At 34.4% G+C, this 22,727-nt stretch overlaps 1 protein-coding gene across 9 annotated transcripts in view; it reads right to left on the reverse strand.

The window, feature by feature from the left end:
• AP3B1 (adaptor related protein complex 3 subunit beta 1) overlaps positions 1-22,727 on the reverse strand; it is a 261,951-nt gene that overhangs the window by 101,190 nt on the left and 138,034 nt on the right. For 8 of the 9 annotated variants that reach the window (XR_007461784.1, XM_049649699.1, XM_049649700.1 and 5 more), the window contains 3 exons: positions 13,512-13,688; positions 3,441-3,627; positions 2,357-2,487 (listed from right to left, as the gene is read on the reverse strand). Coding sequence is in view for 8 of the 9 variants with exons in the window: in XM_049649699.1 (XP_049505656.1) it covers positions 2,357-2,487; positions 3,441-3,627; positions 13,512-13,688 (495 nt within the window). In the remaining variant the exon portion in view is untranslated. The remainder of the gene's footprint in view (positions 1-2,356; positions 2,488-3,440; positions 3,628-13,511; positions 13,689-22,727) is intronic. The other variant, XM_049649702.1, reaches the window with a different exon arrangement.

Genomic DNA, 22,727 nt, shown 5'->3' on the forward strand with positions numbered 1-22,727 from the left:
ACTAGGTATATTAATTTTATACTTAATTGTATCTCTTATAGTATAATTTTAAGCCAACATGTCCAGAGACCAGTAGATTAAAAGTTTTCTGCATGGTATCAATGGATAGTGACAGTTTTCTTCAACTAGGTTCCATCACTTTTAATTATTCTCCACAATAAGTTATCAGTTATTAATTTCTAGGATGCAATCAGCAAAAAGGAAAAGAAATCAACCTGTCTCTGTTGAACTGGGCAGATGAAATGAACATGAGAAGACAGGTTAAGTACCGTCCCTATAAGGCAGTTAAAACTTAGAAGAGCACAAGACAATGGAAAAAGCCAGCCAAACAACCAATCCATCAGCCAACATAAGGATACCACTGAAACCAAATTAAACTGTGTAGCATTGCTATCAATTTCTGGGAAGATAAACTATTTTTATTTTAATTTTTTTTGGTGGAGTGGGGTAGCAAGGAGGAAGGACAGGGTGGAAATGCAGAGGAGGATAAAAGGATGGTTGTACATGTGCCAAAGCATTATGTACCCAATAATGGAAAAGGACAGAACCATAAAAACAATGAGCAGCCATAATACGAAATTAGCAGAGATTAAATCTATGGAAATAATCATAACAAAGAACATGTCTTTGTATACTAACATCTGACACAAAGTTGCACAAATAAGCCAATCTTTGAAGAGTATTTAAGAGCATACAGATCTGAGTGAAAATCAACAAACTTAATTTCAAGGAGGAATGGACACACAATTAGTTTTAGTAAGTTTTACATTTTTTTAAGTCACCTCTAAACAGAGATCATTTGTCACAACATAAAAATGACAGTGCCAAGTACTAGTACTAAGAATAGCACAGATTTGCAAACAAGCTCAAGCTTTCTCTCTTCACATTACATAATAAAATGTAGGCAGTAACAACATGAACGGTGGACTCTGATCTGTGTTGGAATCCCAGTTCCATTACTTACTAGCTATATAAGCTTGGGCAATTTACTTGGGTTCTCTGCACCCTAGTTTCCTCAACTGGAAAATAGGAACAACGATAACCATCATTTACAACCATTATGACGTTTAAACAAGATAATGTGTGTAAAACATTATCAAAGTGCCAGGGTTTGCTAAATTGAGTCATTATTAGTTATATCACTTTTGGCCGTGGTTCAAAGCCAGGATAAGTTTGAGTAGTTAAGAGAAACGTATTTTTCAAAAGGACCAAATTACACGGCCTATTACAGAAATTCTTCTATTTAAAGTAATAAAGGGGCACCTGGGTGGCTCAGTGGGTTAAGTGTCCAACTCTTGATTTTGGCTCGGCTCACGATCTCACAGTTGTGACACTGAGCCCCACTTTGGGTTCTGCACTGAAAGTGTGGAGCCTGCTTGGGATTCTCTCTCTCCCTCTCTCTTTGCCCCTCCCCTGCCTGCAGGCTCTCTGTCTCTCTCAAAATAAATAAATAAACTTAGAAAAAATAAAATAACAAATATTTCCATCCATCATAAGTGGAAAATTTAATAGGCAGGAAGTACTTTCTCATAGGAATCAGTGGTAAAGAACTCTGGTTATCTGAATCTTAGTTTAATACATCTTTCCTATCAGAAAAGCACCCAGAATGTAATACCTAATTGTTCTTTTTTGTTAATCCTACTTAAAAAACTATTGGATATATTTCACATGATCAATTTCTAAAGACATCAGAAGACCTTATTTTTCTTGTTGACGTAAGAAAAGGATAACATTAGAAAGAACATTAACTCTTTCATTTTAGTAGCCAGAATTTTTTAAAGATCTAGGGAAAGAGTATTTATGTGAGAGCTTTTTTTTTTTTAACGTGAAAGCAACATAATATTCTTATTAGTTATGACCTTATCTAAGGACATCGTTTGTACACAATGCCACCTGTTTATATTTAGGCTGCACTTAAAACAGGTTCACCAGAAAATCCAGAAGAACACTTTGTATGGTTTTTCTGGGAGAGAACAGCAAAAATTATTTAGAAAAATATTGACAGGAAGCTTATGAATCTCTAAACAAAGTAGAAAAAGCTCAATCCAATGACACTAAATACCTTAGAAATTGAATCTACACAGCTACAAATGCAATACCAAAAATGTGGGTGGCACTGATGCAGAGAATTCAATTCTCTATTTCCTTGAAGAAAAGGAACAGTACACGTACAATGACATAGGAATACTACAATATTCAGTTCCCAAAACAGCGAGATATATCTAATACATTACATTTAGAAATACCAGAACAATTTTCAATTTTCAACCCGTTAAAAAAGCTTTTATATAAAACAATAGTTATTCTAGAATCTCCCACTGCTTGACAAAATTAATTTCAGAAAAGGTCAACTTACCAACTCTATTACTTCTACATTTCGAACTGATGGGTCCGGCGCCACCTCTGGCCAATTAGATAATTCCAGGTACCCGGTAGCTTTAGTGTTGAGAGTATGAGATAAAGTGCCAAGCTGGAAATGATCCCTATCTATTAAAATAGAGGAAAATATAAAATAAACAATATGAGCTGTATATAACAGAGAACAATCCCAATCAGAGCTCAAGGTAATTGGCATATTACCTCAAATGTCAAGGAATAAATATAAACTAGGAAGCTCTTCATAGGTCAAAAAACTGATTTCAGTCCATAGATTACAATAATCTCCCCCATAATGGTCAATAAAAAAGCTAATCAGTCAGTGTGTTTAGAGGTGTTGCTCTGAAATGTAGCTTCTCTAAAAATTACTTTACTGTGAATATTAAGAATGACAGCACAGTTAAACAATCCATATACATGTCTTAGCACAAACACATTCAGAATTTTAATAGTTTTTCTACGATACTGACCTGCTTTTTATCACCAACAATTAAATAAGAAACAATATGAAAACCAAGGTATACAATCATTTGATTCTAACTCTAATGGCTACTTGTTAAATTGATAAAATTACTCCTTTTTAAAAAGCTGGAAAAAATAAGTCAACTTCCATCTTGAAAAACAAATTTAAATATAAAGGGATATTTTTAAGAAATAATTCTTCCTAGAAAAGTTATGTTAGTGTACAGAGTATTTAATTAGTAAAAACTCACTATTAAGGTATATTATATTCCTTATTAAATAAGGCTATTTAAAATAGGAATGAAGTCAACGTCAATAAGAAGAACACAGCTTTAATCTATTGTTCAGCTGAACTGCTTAGTAAGAATAAAAATAAACTCAGAAGACTGAAATTACTTAGGTAAATAAGGTCTATAAAAAAACTTTAATATGAAGGTTGCTCTGGAGAACAGATGAGTAGAAAGCATGGTGTTCTTATATATTTACGTATATTAATCACTTATATTTTCTAAGAGCTAAATTTTAAATGTATTAGAAATGGGACATATTGTCATAATTTTTTAGGTAACGTGTATTTTGCCATTATATTCTGATAATAATACCTTTAAAAGGAGATTCAAGCAGTGGTGCAGGTTTTTGTGCTAGGAATATTTTTTTGGCATATTTACTTAAAGCTCCACTCTTCTCATTTGGAACAATAAGCTGCCTAATAAATCTTGTACGGTCTCTGATGTCGTAGTTTTGATCATACTTGCCGAGATTTAATATGTACTGGGTAAGCAATTTTGTCTGTTGGAAAAAAACAGAACAAGATGAGAATACAGTTATTTATGATTATTGATAACTCTGGATAAACATATTTAAAGAGGTAATAAAAATGAATGGTTATGTCAAACAAATGTTGTTCCGTAGGGAATATGCATTTCTAACGCTGCAAATGGAATTTTGAAGCCAAAGCACATGTCCTCTTCAGTATTGGGGAGGTGAATGCTGAGTACTGAGAAGCAGCCATGTGCTAGATTATTAAACTGCTGAAGTGGAAAGAAAGGCATCATTAAAAAAATAATCATATATGGCAAACCCGCTGAAGGGTCTACGTGAGAATAATGAATGTGGAAATACAACTAAAAACATGGCACTCAAAACTTAATCGGAAAAATATGCAGGACATCAAAACATCAGAGAGTATTAGGGGGCTGGCAAACTGCTTCTCCTGAGGTGTGTTTTATGAAGAGATACTGTCCCTGGCATAAGCAGTGTCTGCACTCTGACTGCACTCAGTTACTTTACCCTGAATTATGACCCATTAAAGCAGACACATGAATCACTGAACTGGATTACTGCAAATTATTTGCAGTGCATTTAGCTGTTACTTTTTCATAAAAGCAAGCTGCTGATGCCCTCTAAAAACTAGGATAAAAGACTCCTTCCATTTCTTTCCCATGCTGCTTATAGCCTCTAGTAATATTGGTCATTTATTTATTTATGTAAGGCAGCAACTTATTACAGTAGCTTTTACACTGTAATAAGATTTCCTAAGTCAATTTTTGAATGTACTACATTAACATGTATTGAGATAATTTCAATAGTAATTAAACCAAATTTGAAATGTTATCAAAATAGGTTTGAATTTTAAACTCCAGTTACTTTATTGAAAAAGCATAGTTTTAATTTAGGTTACACAAACACAATTGTAACTATAAATTAAACAGGATTCATAATATATGGAAAAAATAAACATCGACATTAGAACATTTTATAGACATTAATAAAGGATAAAAAATGAAATCAGTCAAGTCAGGCACAGCTAAAGACAATTCAAGAACAAAAAGTCAAAGTATAGAAATGGTGTGGTAAACTCTTTTACGATAATAATTGGTTAAGATAATTGATTTGAATAGAAAGCAACCTTCTTGCAGTAACAATGTATTTAAAGAGCATTAACCTAGTTTCAAAAAAGTAGAACTATAAAAAATACAAGTGAAAAATGTTAATAGAGTTATTAGGAATTTGGTTACCAATAATTGCTATTCACTAATCAGTAGACCATGGTGGTTCAACTGCAAATGAGAAAAATTCATTTTTAAAGAAAATTAGCAAAATATTCACCAAATGAGGAATACAGCTCAAAAAAAAGTGTGGTATCCTGGACTGTGTTATTAACTTTCTGAGATAGCCTGGCAAATATACTAACCCTTAGTTATCTCAAATGCACAGTGAGAATTTACAACTAGGTTAACTCTCAAGTCCTTCTGAGTGGTGAGATTTAGAATATGCAATTAAAATAAAGAAAAAAATTAGTCTGTTCATTGCAATGATTTTCAAAATTTTAATTTCAGCATAGTTCACACAGTGTTATATTAGTTTCAGATGTGCAATCTAGTGATTAATTTTTGTGAACTACTGGAGTGACACATTTCTGATCCCCAAAATTAATTTTTAGAAAATTAAACTATCTCAATATATTAATAGACACTAATGAAAGTTAGGGAATTTTTAGGAATTAAAATTTTGTAATTTTTAAAGTATCCATTTATTGACTACAAAACTTGTTTTATTACACTGGTGGCCTTATAAAATAGTTCTATTAAAAATCCATTTTCGGGGCATCTGGGCGGCTCAGTCGGTTAGGCATTCCACGTGGGCTCAGGTCATGATCTCACAGCTCATGAGTTTGAGCCCTGCATCGTGATCTGTGCTGAGAGCTCAGAGCCTGGAGCCTGCTTTGGATTCTGTGTCTCCCTCTCTCTCTGCCCCTCCCCCACTCACACTCTGCCCCCCATTCTCTCTCTCTCTCCTTCCCTCTCAAACATAAACATTAAAAAATACTTTAAAAAATCCATTTTCAAAACTAAAATTCTTTTTTTCAAAACTAAAATTTTCTAAAAGATAAAAACCTATCTATATATAATGATGCATCAAAAACATAAGTAATTATTCACTATATGTTCATACACTTTAATCAGTTTGTAAGGTGTATCACCTCTAATAATAAGTCATTGACATTTCTCTGAAGAACATATTTTTATATGGCTTTATTTTGAGCTTTTTAAAAAGAGTAAGATTGTCTAATAAATCTTTTTCAAAATTGAATTTTATGATCAATAATTACAAAACTGTTGACATTTTCAACGTACTCTTCTCTATAGACCATAACATTTGTAATGAAGAAAACACCCTCTTTACATTAGACAATCTGGTAAGATTAAAGAAAATCCTGTTCAAAGAAGGATATTCTCACCATGGTTTCTTTTTCATGTTGAAATCTGTAAATATGTTAAGCCCTGATATGTAACTTTTACCCCTCCATTCAATGAAACTTTTTTTTGATAATTATTTTTATGAGACAAAACTTTTAAATAATACTCAGGGTGCCTGGGTGGCTCAGTTGATTGAGCGTCCAATTCTTGATTTTGCCTCAGGGTCAAGATCCCATGGTCTTATGATCGAGCCCCACGTTAGGTTCTGTGCAGACAGCATGGATCCTGCTTGGGATTCTCTCTCTCCCTCTCTCTCTGCCCCTCTCCTGTTCACAAACACCCCCCCCCCAAAATAAATAAATAAACATTAAAAATAAAAGATTCTTTCTTCCCTTCTGCTCCTATCCCCAATCAAGCTTTCTCTCTCTAAACTTAAAAAAAAAAAACAACTTTTTAAGTAATTCTCTTTATACCTTTTAACATATTTCACCAAATTTAGAAAATGCAAAATCAACAGCATTTACAGCATTTTTGACAGAATAAACTTCCAAATGTTTTATTTTGATTCCATTTATGGCAAAATGGAACAAACATACAAAAGCTTTGAGTGAAAAAATCAACCTAGTAACGAAATTAATCAATTTTCTACTTGAAAACTGGCATTGTTTAGGTCCTTTTTCTGCTAATGGAGCCAAGACATTAATAGTTACTACTTCCTTCTTCATATGTAAAAAGAGAACTTGGAATAAAAAATGAAGAAAATTAATTTTTAAACAGTTATCTAAATGAGATCTTGTATCAAGAAAGCTATGTAAACATCTTTTGTACCTGTATGTATTTGTCATCTGGAGACACAATCTTCTTCTTTTTTTTTTTTTTAAATGTTTATTTATTTTTGAGAAAGACAGAGACAGAGCGTGAGCAGGGGAGGGGCAGAGAGAGAGAGGGAGACACAGAATCTGAAGCAGGCTCCAGGCTTTGAGCTGTCAGCACAGAGCCCGATGTGGGGCTCAAACTCACCAACTGTGAGAACATGACCTGAGCCCGAAGTCAGTCGCTAACTTACTGAGCCATCCAGGCGTCCCTGGAGACACAATCTTCTTAAAATAACTCTTAACTTCTTTTTAAAAATTTAAAAATGTATTTAAATCCAAGTAAGTTAACATATAGTGTAATAATGATTTCAGCAGTAGAATTTAGTGATTTGTCACTTACATATAACACCCAGAGCTCATCCCTACAACTCAACTTTTTAAATAGATGCTGATCTTTTTTCAGTACATTTTATCTTCTGGTCGTTGTGTGGTCGGTGACATCACTACAACTCTCATAGTGGCTGGTAAACACTGATAAACATTTTGTGCACAGTGAGTACTGAGAAAGAAAGTCAGTACTTCATTCTTCATTAAGTCTACACTTCCATCTTTAAGAAATGATTGCTGCTGGGTTTATAACAAGATAAAGAAAGAACTTCCCAATAATAAAATACATAGGCTTTAGATTTACGCTGCACAATAAATGACAGAAGTAGCGAAGTGAGAGTGTTCTGACCACTCTCTAACCATCTATGGCAGGACCGTCTCTTGCACATATTTCATCTACAACCAACCTCAAACTTCCCATGTTTTCCTCTGACTCTCTCCACTGACAACTGACAGCTTCATGCTTTGCACAGGCCATGGCACAACCATACAAGTTGCCAGCGTGGCCAGCAGATGAAACACTTGCACGTATCTTACCACCAGTGAAAAACTGAAGAATTTAGCTCCTTGCCCTGTCAGGGCACACTGCATTTTACCAGCACACATTCTGCATGCCGCTCTAAAAAAGAGAAATTAAGCTACATCTCAAAAAGGTTGGAAAAACAAGGTCTTTCTGATTTAAATGTCTCATATAAGAAAATGAAATCTCTCTTCATTGCACTTGTGTCTTACATGTCATTAGACAAAACCACAGCAGAGGTGAAAAGTACAATGTGGAGGTCTACAAACTTAGTCTGACCTAGTTTAACACAACTATTGATAAAAGTGAAAAATGTGAGACAAATCCCAAACTAAATGAGACACAGAGGCAAGAGACATAAATGAGATCTGTTCCGGCCAACAGTTACAAAGAAAGTAAACAATGGTCAAGTAAATACAATCAAAGACTCAATCCAAAACCAGACGGGACATTAAATAGTACTTTTAAAGAGGTTTTACTCATAAAATTATAAAAGAAAAAGAGAATAATACAGTGTACCCTTAATAAAAAAATATTAATATCTTATACACAGCTATTTGTTAAATTTTGATTTCAGATTATTTTTTCTACTTAGACTTAAGGGACTATGAGCAGTACTAACTAACAGATAATGCTACCCAGACACTATACCTATTATATTCCTTTCAGAATGACTCCAAGTCACTGTAATATAGGAAAAATGAATTTTAGGGAATGCTGTATAAAAGTTTTTTAATCCATTATTTAAAAAAAAACTCAAAATATGGGCTTCATATTTCTACCTAAGCACTCTGACAAGTAATAAACAGATAAATATTTGCACAAACAATAGCTTTCTTCAAATATTTAGTAAGTCAGCACAAAATAGTAAAAAAGGTATCTTAAAATATACTACTAAAATCAGCTGAGATATATTTTTAATTTAAGGAAAATAAAAAAGTACACAGAATTCAGCATTTAGCATAGTGAAGATTAATATTGGTTCCACACAGCTGTTATTCTGAAAAAGAAGGATACTGGTAATTGGTTTGGTAAATGAAAGAAAGCAACACAAAATTCTTAACCTAAACCAGAGGGAAACCTAAGCAGTACCAGTGTTCCATGTCATCAATTTCATCACTTCATGACTAACCAGGATTCTTTATGTGACTTGGATGAAATTTCATAAATTTAACAGTATTCATATTTTTGTCAACTTGAAAAGTATTCTGTAAGTTCTTTCTTTACAAGCTGTATTTACTCGAGTATCTTAAAGCCAAAAAAATATATATCCAAGAAAGGGTAGAGGCGTCACAGCACAGAGCCTGAGACCCTTTTGCTAAGTCATGTTAAAGAAGCTGGGGGCAGAGATAGATTTCACCTAAGACCTGAATCACGGGGCAAAAGAGAATTTGCTTTTAACTTCAGGAAGGATGCCCAAGATGTAACTGTGATTTATAAAATTTCTTACTAAGAACCAAGAAGTCTAAAAAGTAATACAAAGAAAATGCAAATATTAAGGATACTCAATGAATCACTCTTTTCTAACAGCAGAAAAGCAGAAACCTGTCTCACAGAAAATCAGAGTTAATTAAAATGCATGAATTGTATCTATACATGTCAATATTTTAAAAACATGGTATTAGGTGAAAAAAGTAGGTTACAAAGTATACAAAAAAATACAGTATCTACCTATGCAAAATTGCAAAACCCACACAACAGTAACATAGTGTGTGAGCATATACTCATACACTAAAAATGTAAAAACACACATGACTGAACACACTACCATTATGACAGCAGCTACTTGCCACATTCCTTTAAAAAAGAATAACAATTATGGCAAAAACATTGAGTTAGTCTTAGTGGTATATATGTATTTATACTATTTTACACTTCCCTATAGGTTTGGGTTATTTCATAATTAAAACGAAAACATGACGGGCACCTGGGTGGCTCAGTCCGTTAAGTGTCCGACTTTGGCTCAGGTCATGATCTCACAAGTCTGTGAGTTCGATCCCTATGTCGGGCTCTGTGCTGACAGCTCAGAGCCTGAGTCTGCTTTGGATTCTGTGCACCCCCTCTCTCTACCCCTCCCCCTCTCATGCTCTGTCTCGATCTGTCTCTCAAAAATAAATAAATGTTAACAAAAAAAATTAGGGGCACCTGGGTGGCTCAGTCAGTTGAGTGTCCGAGTTTGGCTCGGGTCATGATCTTGCTCGTGGGTTCGAGCCCCATGTCAGGCTGATGGCTCAGAGCCTGGAACCTGCTTCGGATTCTATGTCTCCCTCCTTCTCTGTGCCTCCCCTGCTCACGTTCCCTCTCTCAAAATAGATAAACATTAAAAAAATGTTTTTAATTAAAAAAAAAAGAAAACAGCTAAGTGAAACACTAAGCTATAATACTTACCACTACATTTAAAAGATTATAGGAAGTTAAAAAAAATGCACCCTTTATTCATTAATTTTTAGTTGCTATTAATCCCTTTAATAAACTCAGTTTTCTGTCTCAGACCTCAGTAGACTATTGCAAAGAAGTCATGCTCAGTCTTTACACTATGTCCTAAGAGTTGTAGAGCTTCAGCAACTTCAACTGCCCCTTGCCCCCTCTCCCATTCTTTCTCTTTTAATTAAATTAAATTAAATTAAGAAATTATAATAATTCCCAATTTACAAAGGATAAAACTAAGTCTTGGATAGGTTATATAATTTGTCCAAAATTATGTACCTAATAAGTGGCAAAACAGGATATGAAGCCAGACAATGTAATAATGGAGCCTATACTCTCAATCACTACCTGCCCTCTAGTAACTGACATCAAATAGTTCTATGGTAGTCATCACACACAGTTAATCTGCTTTCCAAATACAAACTTCCATCTGAAATAACTCAGAGTTAGAAAACTAAAGAAGCTTACTGAAGAAATCCACATATGGAGTTATAATTATAATGTAACAGTTAAAAAAAAACTATATGAACCAGCTTTATATATCTATACCTAAAAAGAAAAATATTAAAATGTTAAAGAGGAATATATAATACTAATGATAAACAAGATATTTTTTTGATACTGTATTTTTCAGTTCTAAAAAACTTCCGTTTGAGTCTTTTGTATAATTATATTTCTCTGAGAATTCTTATCTTTTTATTCATGGTGGGTATATTTTCCTTTATATTGCTGACCCCACTTATAAAAAGCTGCTACAAAATGTTTGCTTGCAAATTCCAACATCTGGATCATCTCAGGGTTAGCTTCTGTTGTTTTTTCCAATTTTCTTGAAAAGTGATCACACTTTCCTGTTTGTGTGTGTGTGTGTGTGTGTGTGTGTGTGTGTGATAAAACATTAATAATTACCGTCGCTAACCACTTTTAACTGTGCAATTCATGCAGACTATTGTACAACCAATACCACCATCCATCTCCCAAAATTTTTATATCTTTGTAAATTGAAACCCCATACCCTTTAAATAATAGCTCCTCATTCTGATTCCTCATATGTGGAATAATTTTGGATTGTATCTTGGAAATTACGAATGTTATATTATAGAGGCTGTGGACATTTGTTACACTCTTTGAGTGAGTACTGATTTTTGTTTATTTTAGCAGTTAACTTGGTCGAGTTCAAAGTGAAAACTTTGTCTCTTTGGTGCAGCTCAAATTTCAGTTCAGTTCCTTTATACTCAGCTGTGCTGCTCTGAATGCACCTTGAGCATGTGTGGTTCAGGGGTCAACCAAAATTATTCACAGATCCTGAGGCTCCCCCACTATGGCTCTCTCCTTTCTATAATTCTTCCTTTACTTTCCAACATCTATAGTTTCCCTGAACTATGTTCTCTACTTCCTCAGGCCAGAAGGACCTTGGGTTTTCTTTTGGAGTTTTAGCACCTGTGTGTAGTGCCAACTGTAGCCCATCCTCTTGGATAAAAGCCATAAAATTGGCGACATTCCCTCTGTGCCACTCTCTTCTTCCAAGTGTTAATTTCCCTCCAGGATCTTACTGCTTTTCTTCACTCTTCTGAGACTTTGGTCATTTATTTATTTTTTGTATTTTTTCCAGAGTTGTTCTCTGTGGAGGGTCAGTCCAGCAGGAGCTAACTCGACATACTGAAAGCAGACTGTTGGCTTATTTGTAAATGAGTTTTCACACCAGGTAAAAATATTTTGAGGTATTAAAGAAGTTCATTACTCAATTATTCCTCAAGCCAACAAACGAACACAACATGCTCAATCTTATAAAAATTAACTTCGACATTTCCTATAACTAAATAATTCAATAACAATTCTGGGATGCTCACTAAGTTGTTCCACAGGGAATTCAGATTGACAAACAAATGTCAGGACTTCATGGCAAACCAGTCCCTGGGCACTGCCACAGTTCAGTCTTAAAGATGGCTAAAATAAATTAAATACAGAACATAAATTTTTTACAGTTAGCCCAAAGAAATCATTTTAGTCTCTCTCTCTTATTCAACAGGTAGGAACCACACAATTTAAAAATGCTGTCAAGCGGATGGTGCTAAAAAGTGCCCTTTAATGCTTATTTTACCAATTATCTCAACCCCCTTTTCTTAATGAGAGACTGGAGAGCACAACCCTAGAGACACTGTCATTCACCTATTTTTACATTTAATCATTTAAAAACAATGAGTTACACAAAAATATATGCGAAAACTTGGTATATTTTCAGGGTGCCTCAGTGGCTCAGTCAGTTAAGCGCCCAACTCTTGATTTCAGCTCAGGACATGATCCCAGGGTCGTGGGATTGAGCCCCACATCAGAATCTACCCTGAGCTTGGAGCCTGTTTAAGATTCTCTCTATCTACCTCTGCCCCCCTCCCTTGCTCACACTCTGTATCTAAAATAATAAATGAATGAATGAATGAATGAATGAAAAATTTGGTGTATTTTCTAAACACTAATATGCCTTCACGAGTTGGTGGTGAAGTCTATTTGTGTTTATCAGAAATATTATTCTAAAATATATAATAGAACAGTTCAGAAGTTGAGCTCCAAAACTTCATTTAATAATACAGCTCAAGAAAAAAACATCTGGTACAAGCTACGTTGTCTTCAAATTCAAAACCTATGGAATATATTCTGTAATTCCTGAACAAAAAGTACCACTTTCCATTGTTTCTTTATAGCTACAAAGAGGACCAAAAACAGAACCTTTATTTAGCTTTATAAGACATAACTACTTCTGGTCTTGATTAACATACTGATTTTGTACTAATTTTTTATTAACCTAGAAGCTAGATACATTTAGAGTAGCCAATTCCAGGTGTTATAATGACTTTTACAATACCACACGTATTTAGAGAACACAGGGAGTTCTCAGGCTAAGATGGCGTTTTTATCAATAAACAAGAAACTTGCAGCAAAGATGTTTCATGACTCTCACCACCCTTCTCATTCTATATGGCAAATCACTCCTTGTAAGTCCTTAGTCAAGAATCTCATCCTTCACAAAACGTTCTCTTATCTCTTACCTCCTTCCACTTCTGACTTGCAATAACTTTCTCCTCTGGAGTTCCACCATATCTTAACACCTCTATTACAGCACTTACCGCACCTTTTTCATCGTTTAGCTGTTTTTCTCGCCTTTTCTCTTGACTAGAATGTCATCTCTCTGCACCACTACCTTCTAACATAGAACCTTACAGAAACCTAGTAATTGTGGAATGGACACACTAATGCATGAATAGACCTTGGGTGCTTCATCAAATTAAAGAAGAAGGTATCACTTAGGTAGACTAAGGTTTAGACTCTTACCTGTTTAGAGTTGGTTAAATACAATTTTGCTCCCAAATTTAAAATCTGCAATTTTACTAGATCATCTTCACTAGTGAAGCCTTTAGCCATCTTCCTCAAAACATCAGGGGCAATTTTAGGAACTCGTTCACAATTTTCTCCAATTAGCCAAAGAATACTTGCTCTAGCCACAGGAACCTAATATTAAAAGCAGATTATATAGTTACAAATAAGATAATCATATTCTCCTTAATGTTAACATAGAAAAGGTTTTAAATATTATAAAGGTTTTGCATCCATGTAATGGATATCTAGGAAGTGCCCTTTCAGTTATGGATTTTCTTCAGTTATCAAAAAATAAACACCCAGGAAAACATCATTAAAGGTGCTTTTAGAGATAACGCCTTAGAAAAGATTAACGGAGGAAAAAAAAAATCATTGGTCTAGAGTCTTGATTCTGTCAGCGATGTGCAAGTTCTTGGGCCAAAGTTGGCTGGCCATGCCCATTTGTTTATGTATTATTGGTGTAGCTTTTGCACTACAATAGCAGAGGTAAGCACAACTGACCTCTGAACAATACAGGTTTGCACTGTGGAGGGTCCACTTATATGCAGATTTTTATTTCAATAAACACAGTATAGTGCTGTAAATGTATTTTCTTTTCATTATGATCTTCATAATAACATTTTTTCTCTAGCTTATTTTATTGTAAGAATTCAGTGTATAATACATGTAACAAAAAAAAAATATGTGTTAATCAACTGTTTATGTTATCGGTAAGGTTTTCGGTCAATAGTGGGCAATTAGCAGTTAAATTCCGGAGGAGTCAAAAGTTAAATCTGGATTTTTGACTGTAGGAGGGAGGGGTCGGCACCCCTCACCCCTGCATTGCTCGGGTGTCAACTGTTGTCACAACAAAAACCATAAAGCTGAAAATATTAACTATCTAGCAACTTACAGAAAAGGTTTGCTGACCTCTGCTCTAGGGCACTTATTAATAAATAATAAACCTCAAGGCCCATAAAAATCATCTTGAGTGCTTATTAAAACTACAGGGATTTGGTACGAGGTCCAAAATAAGTTTTGTTGTGGGGCTCAGGAATCCACATTTTATGAGGCATCATAGATGATTTCTGAGATAGGTGGTCTGCAAACCATGTTTTGAGAATGCAATGGTTAATGGAGAAAAAGGAATACATTCATTAAAGACTATGATTCTAAATCAAAGCTGCTCTTGTCCTCTAAGTATCTGCACCCACAACCCTGGGAATATATAAAACTGACGAGATCATCAAGGTCTGCTTATAAAATCATGAATCCTGGTCTATTAGGGAGAAGATAAATTTGTCCAATGTTGCACTTTGGCATTGTATTTTTTTTAATAAAGTACATTTCAATATAATTTGTTTCTTAAAAAAACTGTTTTAGTACAAATTGGAAACCTTCCATCAGTACCATTAAGACCAACATTTTAGAGTATGCAAATTAGTTTTATTACTATTTGTTTATATGTATCCTCCCTTACTCTAAAAGAGATTTGAAGGGGTATGTAAATTAGTTTCTGTGAACATTTTCACCTAGTACAGAAAATTTGTTTATAATAAATGAAAGAGCCAATGACTATCATTAAGAGGTAGCATCACAAGGAGAGATAATACTCTTCTATGAAATCCTTTCCAATTCCTCAAATGAAGTCCTAATATTTTCACTATAGTTTCACAGCTGTACAGGGCACAACCATTAAAGAAGAAAGTGAGAATACAGACCTTTGCACAACTTAAATTTTATCACAATATCCACCATCTCAAATTCTTCCAAAACATCCATTTTATGAAATAGTATAAAATTATTAAAACACTCCTAAGTTGGGTATTTCGCCAGAAGGGAAATAAGGTCATCCAAAAGCTTTAAAATCAAAGTATATATTTTCAAATACGATGACAATAGCATTATCTTGAAATTAATATTAGAATAAGTTTAGTAAAAAAGATGAAATCACAATACTCATGTAAGAAGTTTAAGTACCAAGAATAAATAATAAGTATAAAACAAATGCTATTACAAATCTATTCATGAAGTATGACAAAAGTGATATCCTTACTGTACACTGATTTCTGGAAAGAAAGAGGCTATTTCTAATGTTCCAAAGGTTACACTGCATTAAGACCTTCCTCCCAATCTATTATTTTAAATTGGGCTAAAGAACAGTAATTGAGTGGTACATTAAATTTTCTGGTATGAAGCAATTCAAGTTGCCTGCTTTGATGACAGGTACCTCTAAATAAGAATATATGTGCAAATTCAGATTTCGGTTATGCTAGATTTACTTTTCTTAAATATTTTATTATACATTGCTGGTATAACAATTAGAATTCTAGGACATATTCCAACCTACTACCCCACTTTAAGTAATTTTCTTCTGGTAACGCAGTTACAATTGTTTTTTGCAATTAAAAAGACAATCCCAAAAGTTTTAAGAGATTCTGTATATTCCTATTCTTTAATATACTAAGATTAAAATAATATTTAAACACTGTAAACATTAATAATGCATAATTTAAAATACAACTCTTTGGGAAAAAATGAAAATCAATACATTCTAACGCTCACAATGAAAATCTCAAGATGGTGGTGTTAGAGGGCAGGGTAATACTCAGAGGTTCCAGAATTAAGGTAATAAAATTTCCAAGGAAACATAAAAAACTTTGAAAACTTTTCCACAACAAGAAATAACATCAATATAAATGTATTTATTCCAAATTTTTGGTGATGGCAATTTTTTTTAAAAGCTTAGAAAATCAACAAACACACTGTTTTTGTGCATTTGGCTGGAATCAGAATCATAAGATTTTCAGATTCCAGTCATATCTTTCTCTTCCAGTTATGTTCCAGAACTCTCCTTCGTACATCACCGATACTATGATTCATGTATGTATCATAGTATCAATGGTCTTTCAAAGATTTAAAGCAACCAAAAAAAGAGCAAGATAGAAAATTAGTCACTTTTTGTTCTCCATGGTCTTCTCAACCACAGAATAAACAGGACACTGAACTAAAACCAAACTGATAATATACTCACACAAATGCTCTGATTATTAACCTCTGCTTTTTCAATATTTCAAAGACAAGCTGGATTGTAAATGACTTTGATTCTTTATTCTGAATGCCCTGAACAAGTGCTTAAGTGCACTTTTTAAACCTTCTACGAGAAGGCAGTTTCCACTGCCATTTTAACCCAGTAACTTAGTTGCAAAAACAAATAATGATTCCTAGCTGACCACAGCAGTTACAGAAAGACATCTAGAATGATTTTACAGATCACTTTGTAAGCAGTTCAATTTAAAAGCTATTGTGTTTCGACTCTAGCCACTGCACAATGCAACAGTGTAAAATAAATCCTGCAAAAACATCAATTTTATGTATCTAAATTTGTCAAAGGCAAAATCAGTAGATATCTAAACAAACTGCAGAAAAATAGCAAATGAGATCCAATAATCTGTATCAGGCCTCAGTAGGCATTAATACTTTAGTATGAATTAAGTTGGGGCAGCAGGGCAAGTGTAGTTACCTTGTGACACGGCAGGCATTCAGTAAGGCACTAGGGCACTGAGTACATAAAGTACTATTTCAAAATTACTCAGTAGTCTTCACAAAATAACATCTTTTAATTATTCTTTTATGATATTAACTCATCTGTCCCATTAAACACTATGTGTAACCCTGGTTCAACAATCTTCATGTAGCATGCATTTTATTCTGGAAGGACTTTGCTCCAAAAGCAGTATTTAATACACACAAAGGATATTCCAAAGAATAAAATATTCACAATCAGAATATATAAGTTGACTGCACTACAGACCTATATCATATTCAATTTGAATTTAAAAGTAGAATTAATTTAAATTTTAGTGTTCATGTGTTTAGCTATGTCACTTAATAAATAGCAAATGGGATCTAAGTCTTGAATACAACAAAATCCAAGTTTCTTTTTTAAAAAAATTATATAGCCAACATCTACTGAGTTCTCACCATGTGTCTGCACTATTTTTAAGACTTTACCTGTTTTCTGACACAAAAACAGACACTCAGATCAATGGAACAGAACAGAGAACCCAGAAATGGACCCACAAATGTATGGCCAACTAATCTTTGACAAAGCAGGAAAGAATATCCAATGGAATAAAGACAGCTTCTTCAGCAAGTGGTGCTGGGAAAACTGGACAGTGACACACAGAAGAATGAACCTGGACTACTCTCTTACACCATACACAAAAATAAACTCAAAATGGATGAAAGACCTAAATGTAACACAGGAAGCCATAAAAATCCTTGAGGAGAAAGCAGGCAAAAACCTCTTTGATCTTGGCCGCAGCAACTTCTTACTCAACACATCTCCGGAGGCAAGGGAAACAAAAGTAAAAATGAACTATTGGGACCTCATCAAAATAAAAAGCTTCTGCACAGTGAAGGAAACAATCAGCAAAACTAAAAGGCAACCAACAGAATGGGAGAATATTTGCAAACTATCAGATACAGAGTTAGAATCCAAAATCTGTAAAGAACTTATCGAACTCAACACCCAAAAAACAAATGATCCAGTGAAGAAATGGGCAAAAGACATGAATAGACACTTCTCCAAAGAAGACATCCAGATGGCCAACTGACACATGAAAAAATGCTCAACACCATTCATCATCAGGGAAATACAAATCAAAACCACAATGGGATATACCACCTTACACCTGTCAGAATGGCTAACATTAACAATTCAGGCAACAACAGATGTTGGCAAGGATGCGGAGAAAGAGGATCTCTTTTGCATTGTTGGAAGCAATACAAGCTGGTGCAGCCACTCTGGAAAACAGTATGGAGGTTCCTCAAAAAACTAAAAATAGAACTCCCCTACGACCCAGCAATTGCACTACTAGGCATGCATCCAAGGGATACAGGTGTGCTGTTTCCAAGGGACACATACACCCCCATGTTTATAGCAGCACTATCAACAATAGCCAAAGTATGGAAAGAGCCCAAATGTCCATTGATGGATAAATGGACAAAGAAGATGTGGTATATATATATAATGGAGTATTACTCAGCAATCAAAAAGAATGAAATCTTGCCATTTGCAACTACATGGATGGAACTGGAGGGTATTGCGCTAAGCGAAATTAGAGAAAGACAAATATCATATGACTTCACTCATATGAGGACTTTAAGACACAGAGCAGATGAACATAAGGGAAGGGAAGCAAAAAAAATATAAAAATAGGGAGGGGGACAAAACATAAGAGGCAAATATGGAGAACAAACAGAGGGTTACTGGAGGGGTTGTGGGAGGGGGGATGGGCTAAATGGCTAAGGGGCATTAAGGAATCTACTCCTGAAATCATTGTTGCACTATATGACAACTAATTTGGATGTAAATTAAAAAATAAAATTAAACATACATACATACATATATATAAGACTTTACCTGTTTTTTTAGTCTGTTATCATAAAAACCTTAGAAAGCAAGATGTACCATTATTCCCACTTGATATACAAGGAAACAGGGCACAAAGGAGTTAAGAAACTTGCCCAACATCTTACAGTTCGTCAGTGGTAGAACTAAGACCAGAAGTCCAAATAAAACCTGGAATCCACAGTTCACCATAGCCATTGGGCAGAGACAAAATAAGTGTACTATACTAGGAAAAATACCAGCCAGCAAAACAAGAAGACTGGTTCTGGTCCTAGACTGATCATGTATATCATGGAGACAGATAACTTCACATCAGTGGGCCTCATTTACTCATTCATCAAACGAAGTATTCCCCCTTTGGCCATGTCCTTTGGCCACAGTGTACAATGGCTCCCCTATAGGCTAGATGTAGGTTTGTCATATGTGGCCTTTATTATGTTGAGGTATGTTCCTTCTACAACCAGTATGTTAAAGGTTTTTATGTGCTTTTTATCTTTCACCTTATTGCTGTGATATATTATATTTATTGATTTGCACGTATGAAACCAGTTTTGCATCCTAGGGATAAATCCCATTTGGTCATGACGTATAATCCTTTTGATGTGTTCCTGGAGCACCTGGGTGGCTCAGTCAGTTGAGTGTCCGACTTCGGCTCAGGTCATGATCTCGTATTTCTTGAGTTTGAGCCCCGCATCGGTCTCTGTGCTGATGGCTCAGAACCTGGAGCCTGCTTCAGATTAAGTGTCTCCCTCTCTCTCTCTGCCCCTCCCCCATTCACACTGTCTCTCAAAAATAAACATTAAAAAAATTTTTTTAAAATGTGTTCTTGAATTCAAGGTGCTAATATTTTGTTGTAATTTTTCATCTATATTTATCATGGATATTAATCGATAGCTTTCTTTTCTTGTGGGATCCTTACTTGCTGTTTCTTAACTTTTTTCATATCTTTTCAAAGAATCAGCTCTTGGTTTTACTGATCCTTTCTATTACTTTTCTGGTCTCTATTTCACTTATTTCTGCTGTGATCCTTCTTATTTTCTTTCTTCCGTGAGCTTTGGGGTTTATTTTGTTCTTTTTCTAGTTCTTTGAGATGTAAAGTTAGGTTGTTTTTTGAGATCTGCTTTCTTTCTTTCTTTTTTTTTTTTTTAGGTTTTAACCACTTTTGGAAGTTTTATCTTCTTTTTTTTTTCCTTTATTCTTTTTAATTTTATTTTTAAAAATTTACATCCAAATTAGTTAGCATATAGTACAACAATGATTTCAGGAGTAGATTCCTTAGTGCCCCTTACCCATTTTGGCCATCCCCCTCCCATAAGCCCTCCCGTAACCCTCAGTTTGTTCTCCATAGTTATGTCTCTTCTGTTTTGTCCCCCTCCCTGTTTTTATATTATTTTTATTTCCCTTCCCTTAGGTTCATCTGTTTTGTTTCAAAGTCCTCATATGAGAGAAGTCATATGATTTTTGTCTTTCACTGACTAATTTCACTTAGCATAATACCCTCCAGTTCCATCCATGTAGTTGCAAATGGCAAGATTTCATTCTTTTTGATTACTGAGTAATACTCCATTGTATATATATACCACATCTTCTTTATCCATCCATCCACCGATGGACATTTGGGCTCCTTCCATACTTTGGCTATTGTTGATAGTGCTGCTATAAACATGGGGGTACATGTGTCCCTTTGAAACAGCACATCTGTATCCTGTGGATAAATGCCTAGTAGTGCAGTTGCCGGGTTGTAGGGTAGTTCTATTTTTAGTTTTTTGGGGGAACCTCCACACTGTTTTCCAGAGTGGCTGCACCAGCTTGCATTCCCAGAGATCTGATTTCTTAATATGTGTGTTCATTGGTATAATCCTTCCTCTACAAGTGCTATAAAGTTTCAAACCACTTTTCCTGCATACCATAGTATTTGATACATTGTATTTTCATTTTCACTTGTTTCAAGATAATTTTTTCCTTCTGATTTCCTCTTTGACTCAATGGTTGTTTCAAAGTGTGCTGTTTAGTTTCCATATATTTGTAGATCTTTTCACCTTCCTCTTATTTTTTATTTCTAGCTTCATACCACTGTGGTCAGAAAAGACAGCTGCTATGATTTTAAGCTTCTTATGCAAATATCAAAGCTACTCTCTTAACCCCTACACCTCTCATACACAATCTATGAGAAGTCCTGGCTTTGATAACTGGAATCAATATTAAGAGTAGATACAAAGACAAAGGCACTCTCTGGTGAGAAATGTGGTGGGAGCTCAGATGCTAACACATTTCGGTGAGTCTTACTCTTAGCTTTAAAATAATTATATAACTGCCTTGCAAGCTTTACTAACACCTTGAGGGGAAAGAAAATTTCATCACCAGAGATGTTAAAAATTGGTCCTGATAGGCTCCAAATCTTGCCTTGAACCACACAAATATGACACCTCTTAAGAACATCAGAGTACGTATCACCCCAACTTCAAAGAAAAAAATAATACATTTCCCCCAAACTACAACTCCATTAGTTACAGAACATTAGTTTTTAACTTTAGCCAACAATGAAGGGACACAATGGAGAAGAGTTTGAAGAAAAACCAGACAGAAGCCATGGAGAATGTTTCAAAAGGGAAGAAGCAGTATATGAAGTCAAATGTTAACAAAAGATCATGAAAGACACATGAACAGCAAATTATCCACTGGGTTTAATAAGAAAACAGTGAGTGACCCTGGCAAAGGCAGTATTAGTGGACTAGTGGGGAGGCAAAATCAGACTGTGACAGACTGAGGAGTGAGTTTTAGATCAGGAAATAAAATTCTTTTCAAGTAATTCTTCAAAAAAACCTTAAGTTTTAAAGGTGGAAGGGAATGAAATAAGACCTAATAATAATGACAGCAGACACTTATGTAGTACCTATGTGCCAGAAACATCCTTAAGAGCTTTACATATATTAACTAATATAATGTTTATAAAATATGAGAGGTTGTCTCTTTTTTTCCACTATCATTTCACAGATGGTTAAAGTATAGAAGTTTTAATGGAAAAACACAGAGATGGTAAGTGGTGGAGCCAAGATTAATATTTGGTTTTAATTCTTTAAGTACAATTTTATGATTTATAGAAAACTTGGAAGAAAAATAAACAGAGGTTTTGAGTACTCTTCACACAGATTCCCCAAATGTTATCAGCTTACTATATATTTGCTTTACTTTTCCATACATACACAGATATTTTGCTTTCTAAATTGGTAACAAGTTGTAGACTTGCCTTTAAACACCAAAATACTTCGGTGCAAACTTCATAATAAAAGGAATGCTCTTACATTACTACAGTAAAATGATTTAAAAATTAGGAATTTAAACAGTGAACCAATACTCTTATCTAATCTACAGATCTTATTGAAATTTTTCCATTTTTCCCTACCAAGTCCCTTATAGCAAAAGAAAATTAAAAATACGTGTAGCATTAAGTTGTCATATCCTTTTAATCTCTTTTAATGTGAAAAAGGTCCTGAATTTTTCTTTATATTTCATGATACTGGCATTTTTAATGAGTGCAAGCCAGTTATTTTTGTAGTATACCTTCATCTGAGTTTGTCTCATGTTTCCTCTTGATTGTATCCAAGTTATTCATTTTTGGCAGAAATGCAACAGACCTGAAGCTGAGTTCTATTCAGTAGGTCATATCAGAAGGTATTTGATCCCATTGCTGGCAATGTTAACTATGTTCATTTGGTTCATGCAGCACCTGTCAGGTTTCTCCATTGTGAAAGTCAAAGGTCATTAACTTATGCTTC

This window comes from Panthera uncia, assembly GCF_023721935.1.
Source record: "Panthera uncia isolate 11264 chromosome A1 unlocalized genomic scaffold, Puncia_PCG_1.0 HiC_scaffold_17, whole genome shotgun sequence".
In the NCBI taxonomy this organism is placed as follows: Eukaryota; Metazoa; Chordata; class Mammalia; order Carnivora; family Felidae; genus Panthera; species Panthera uncia.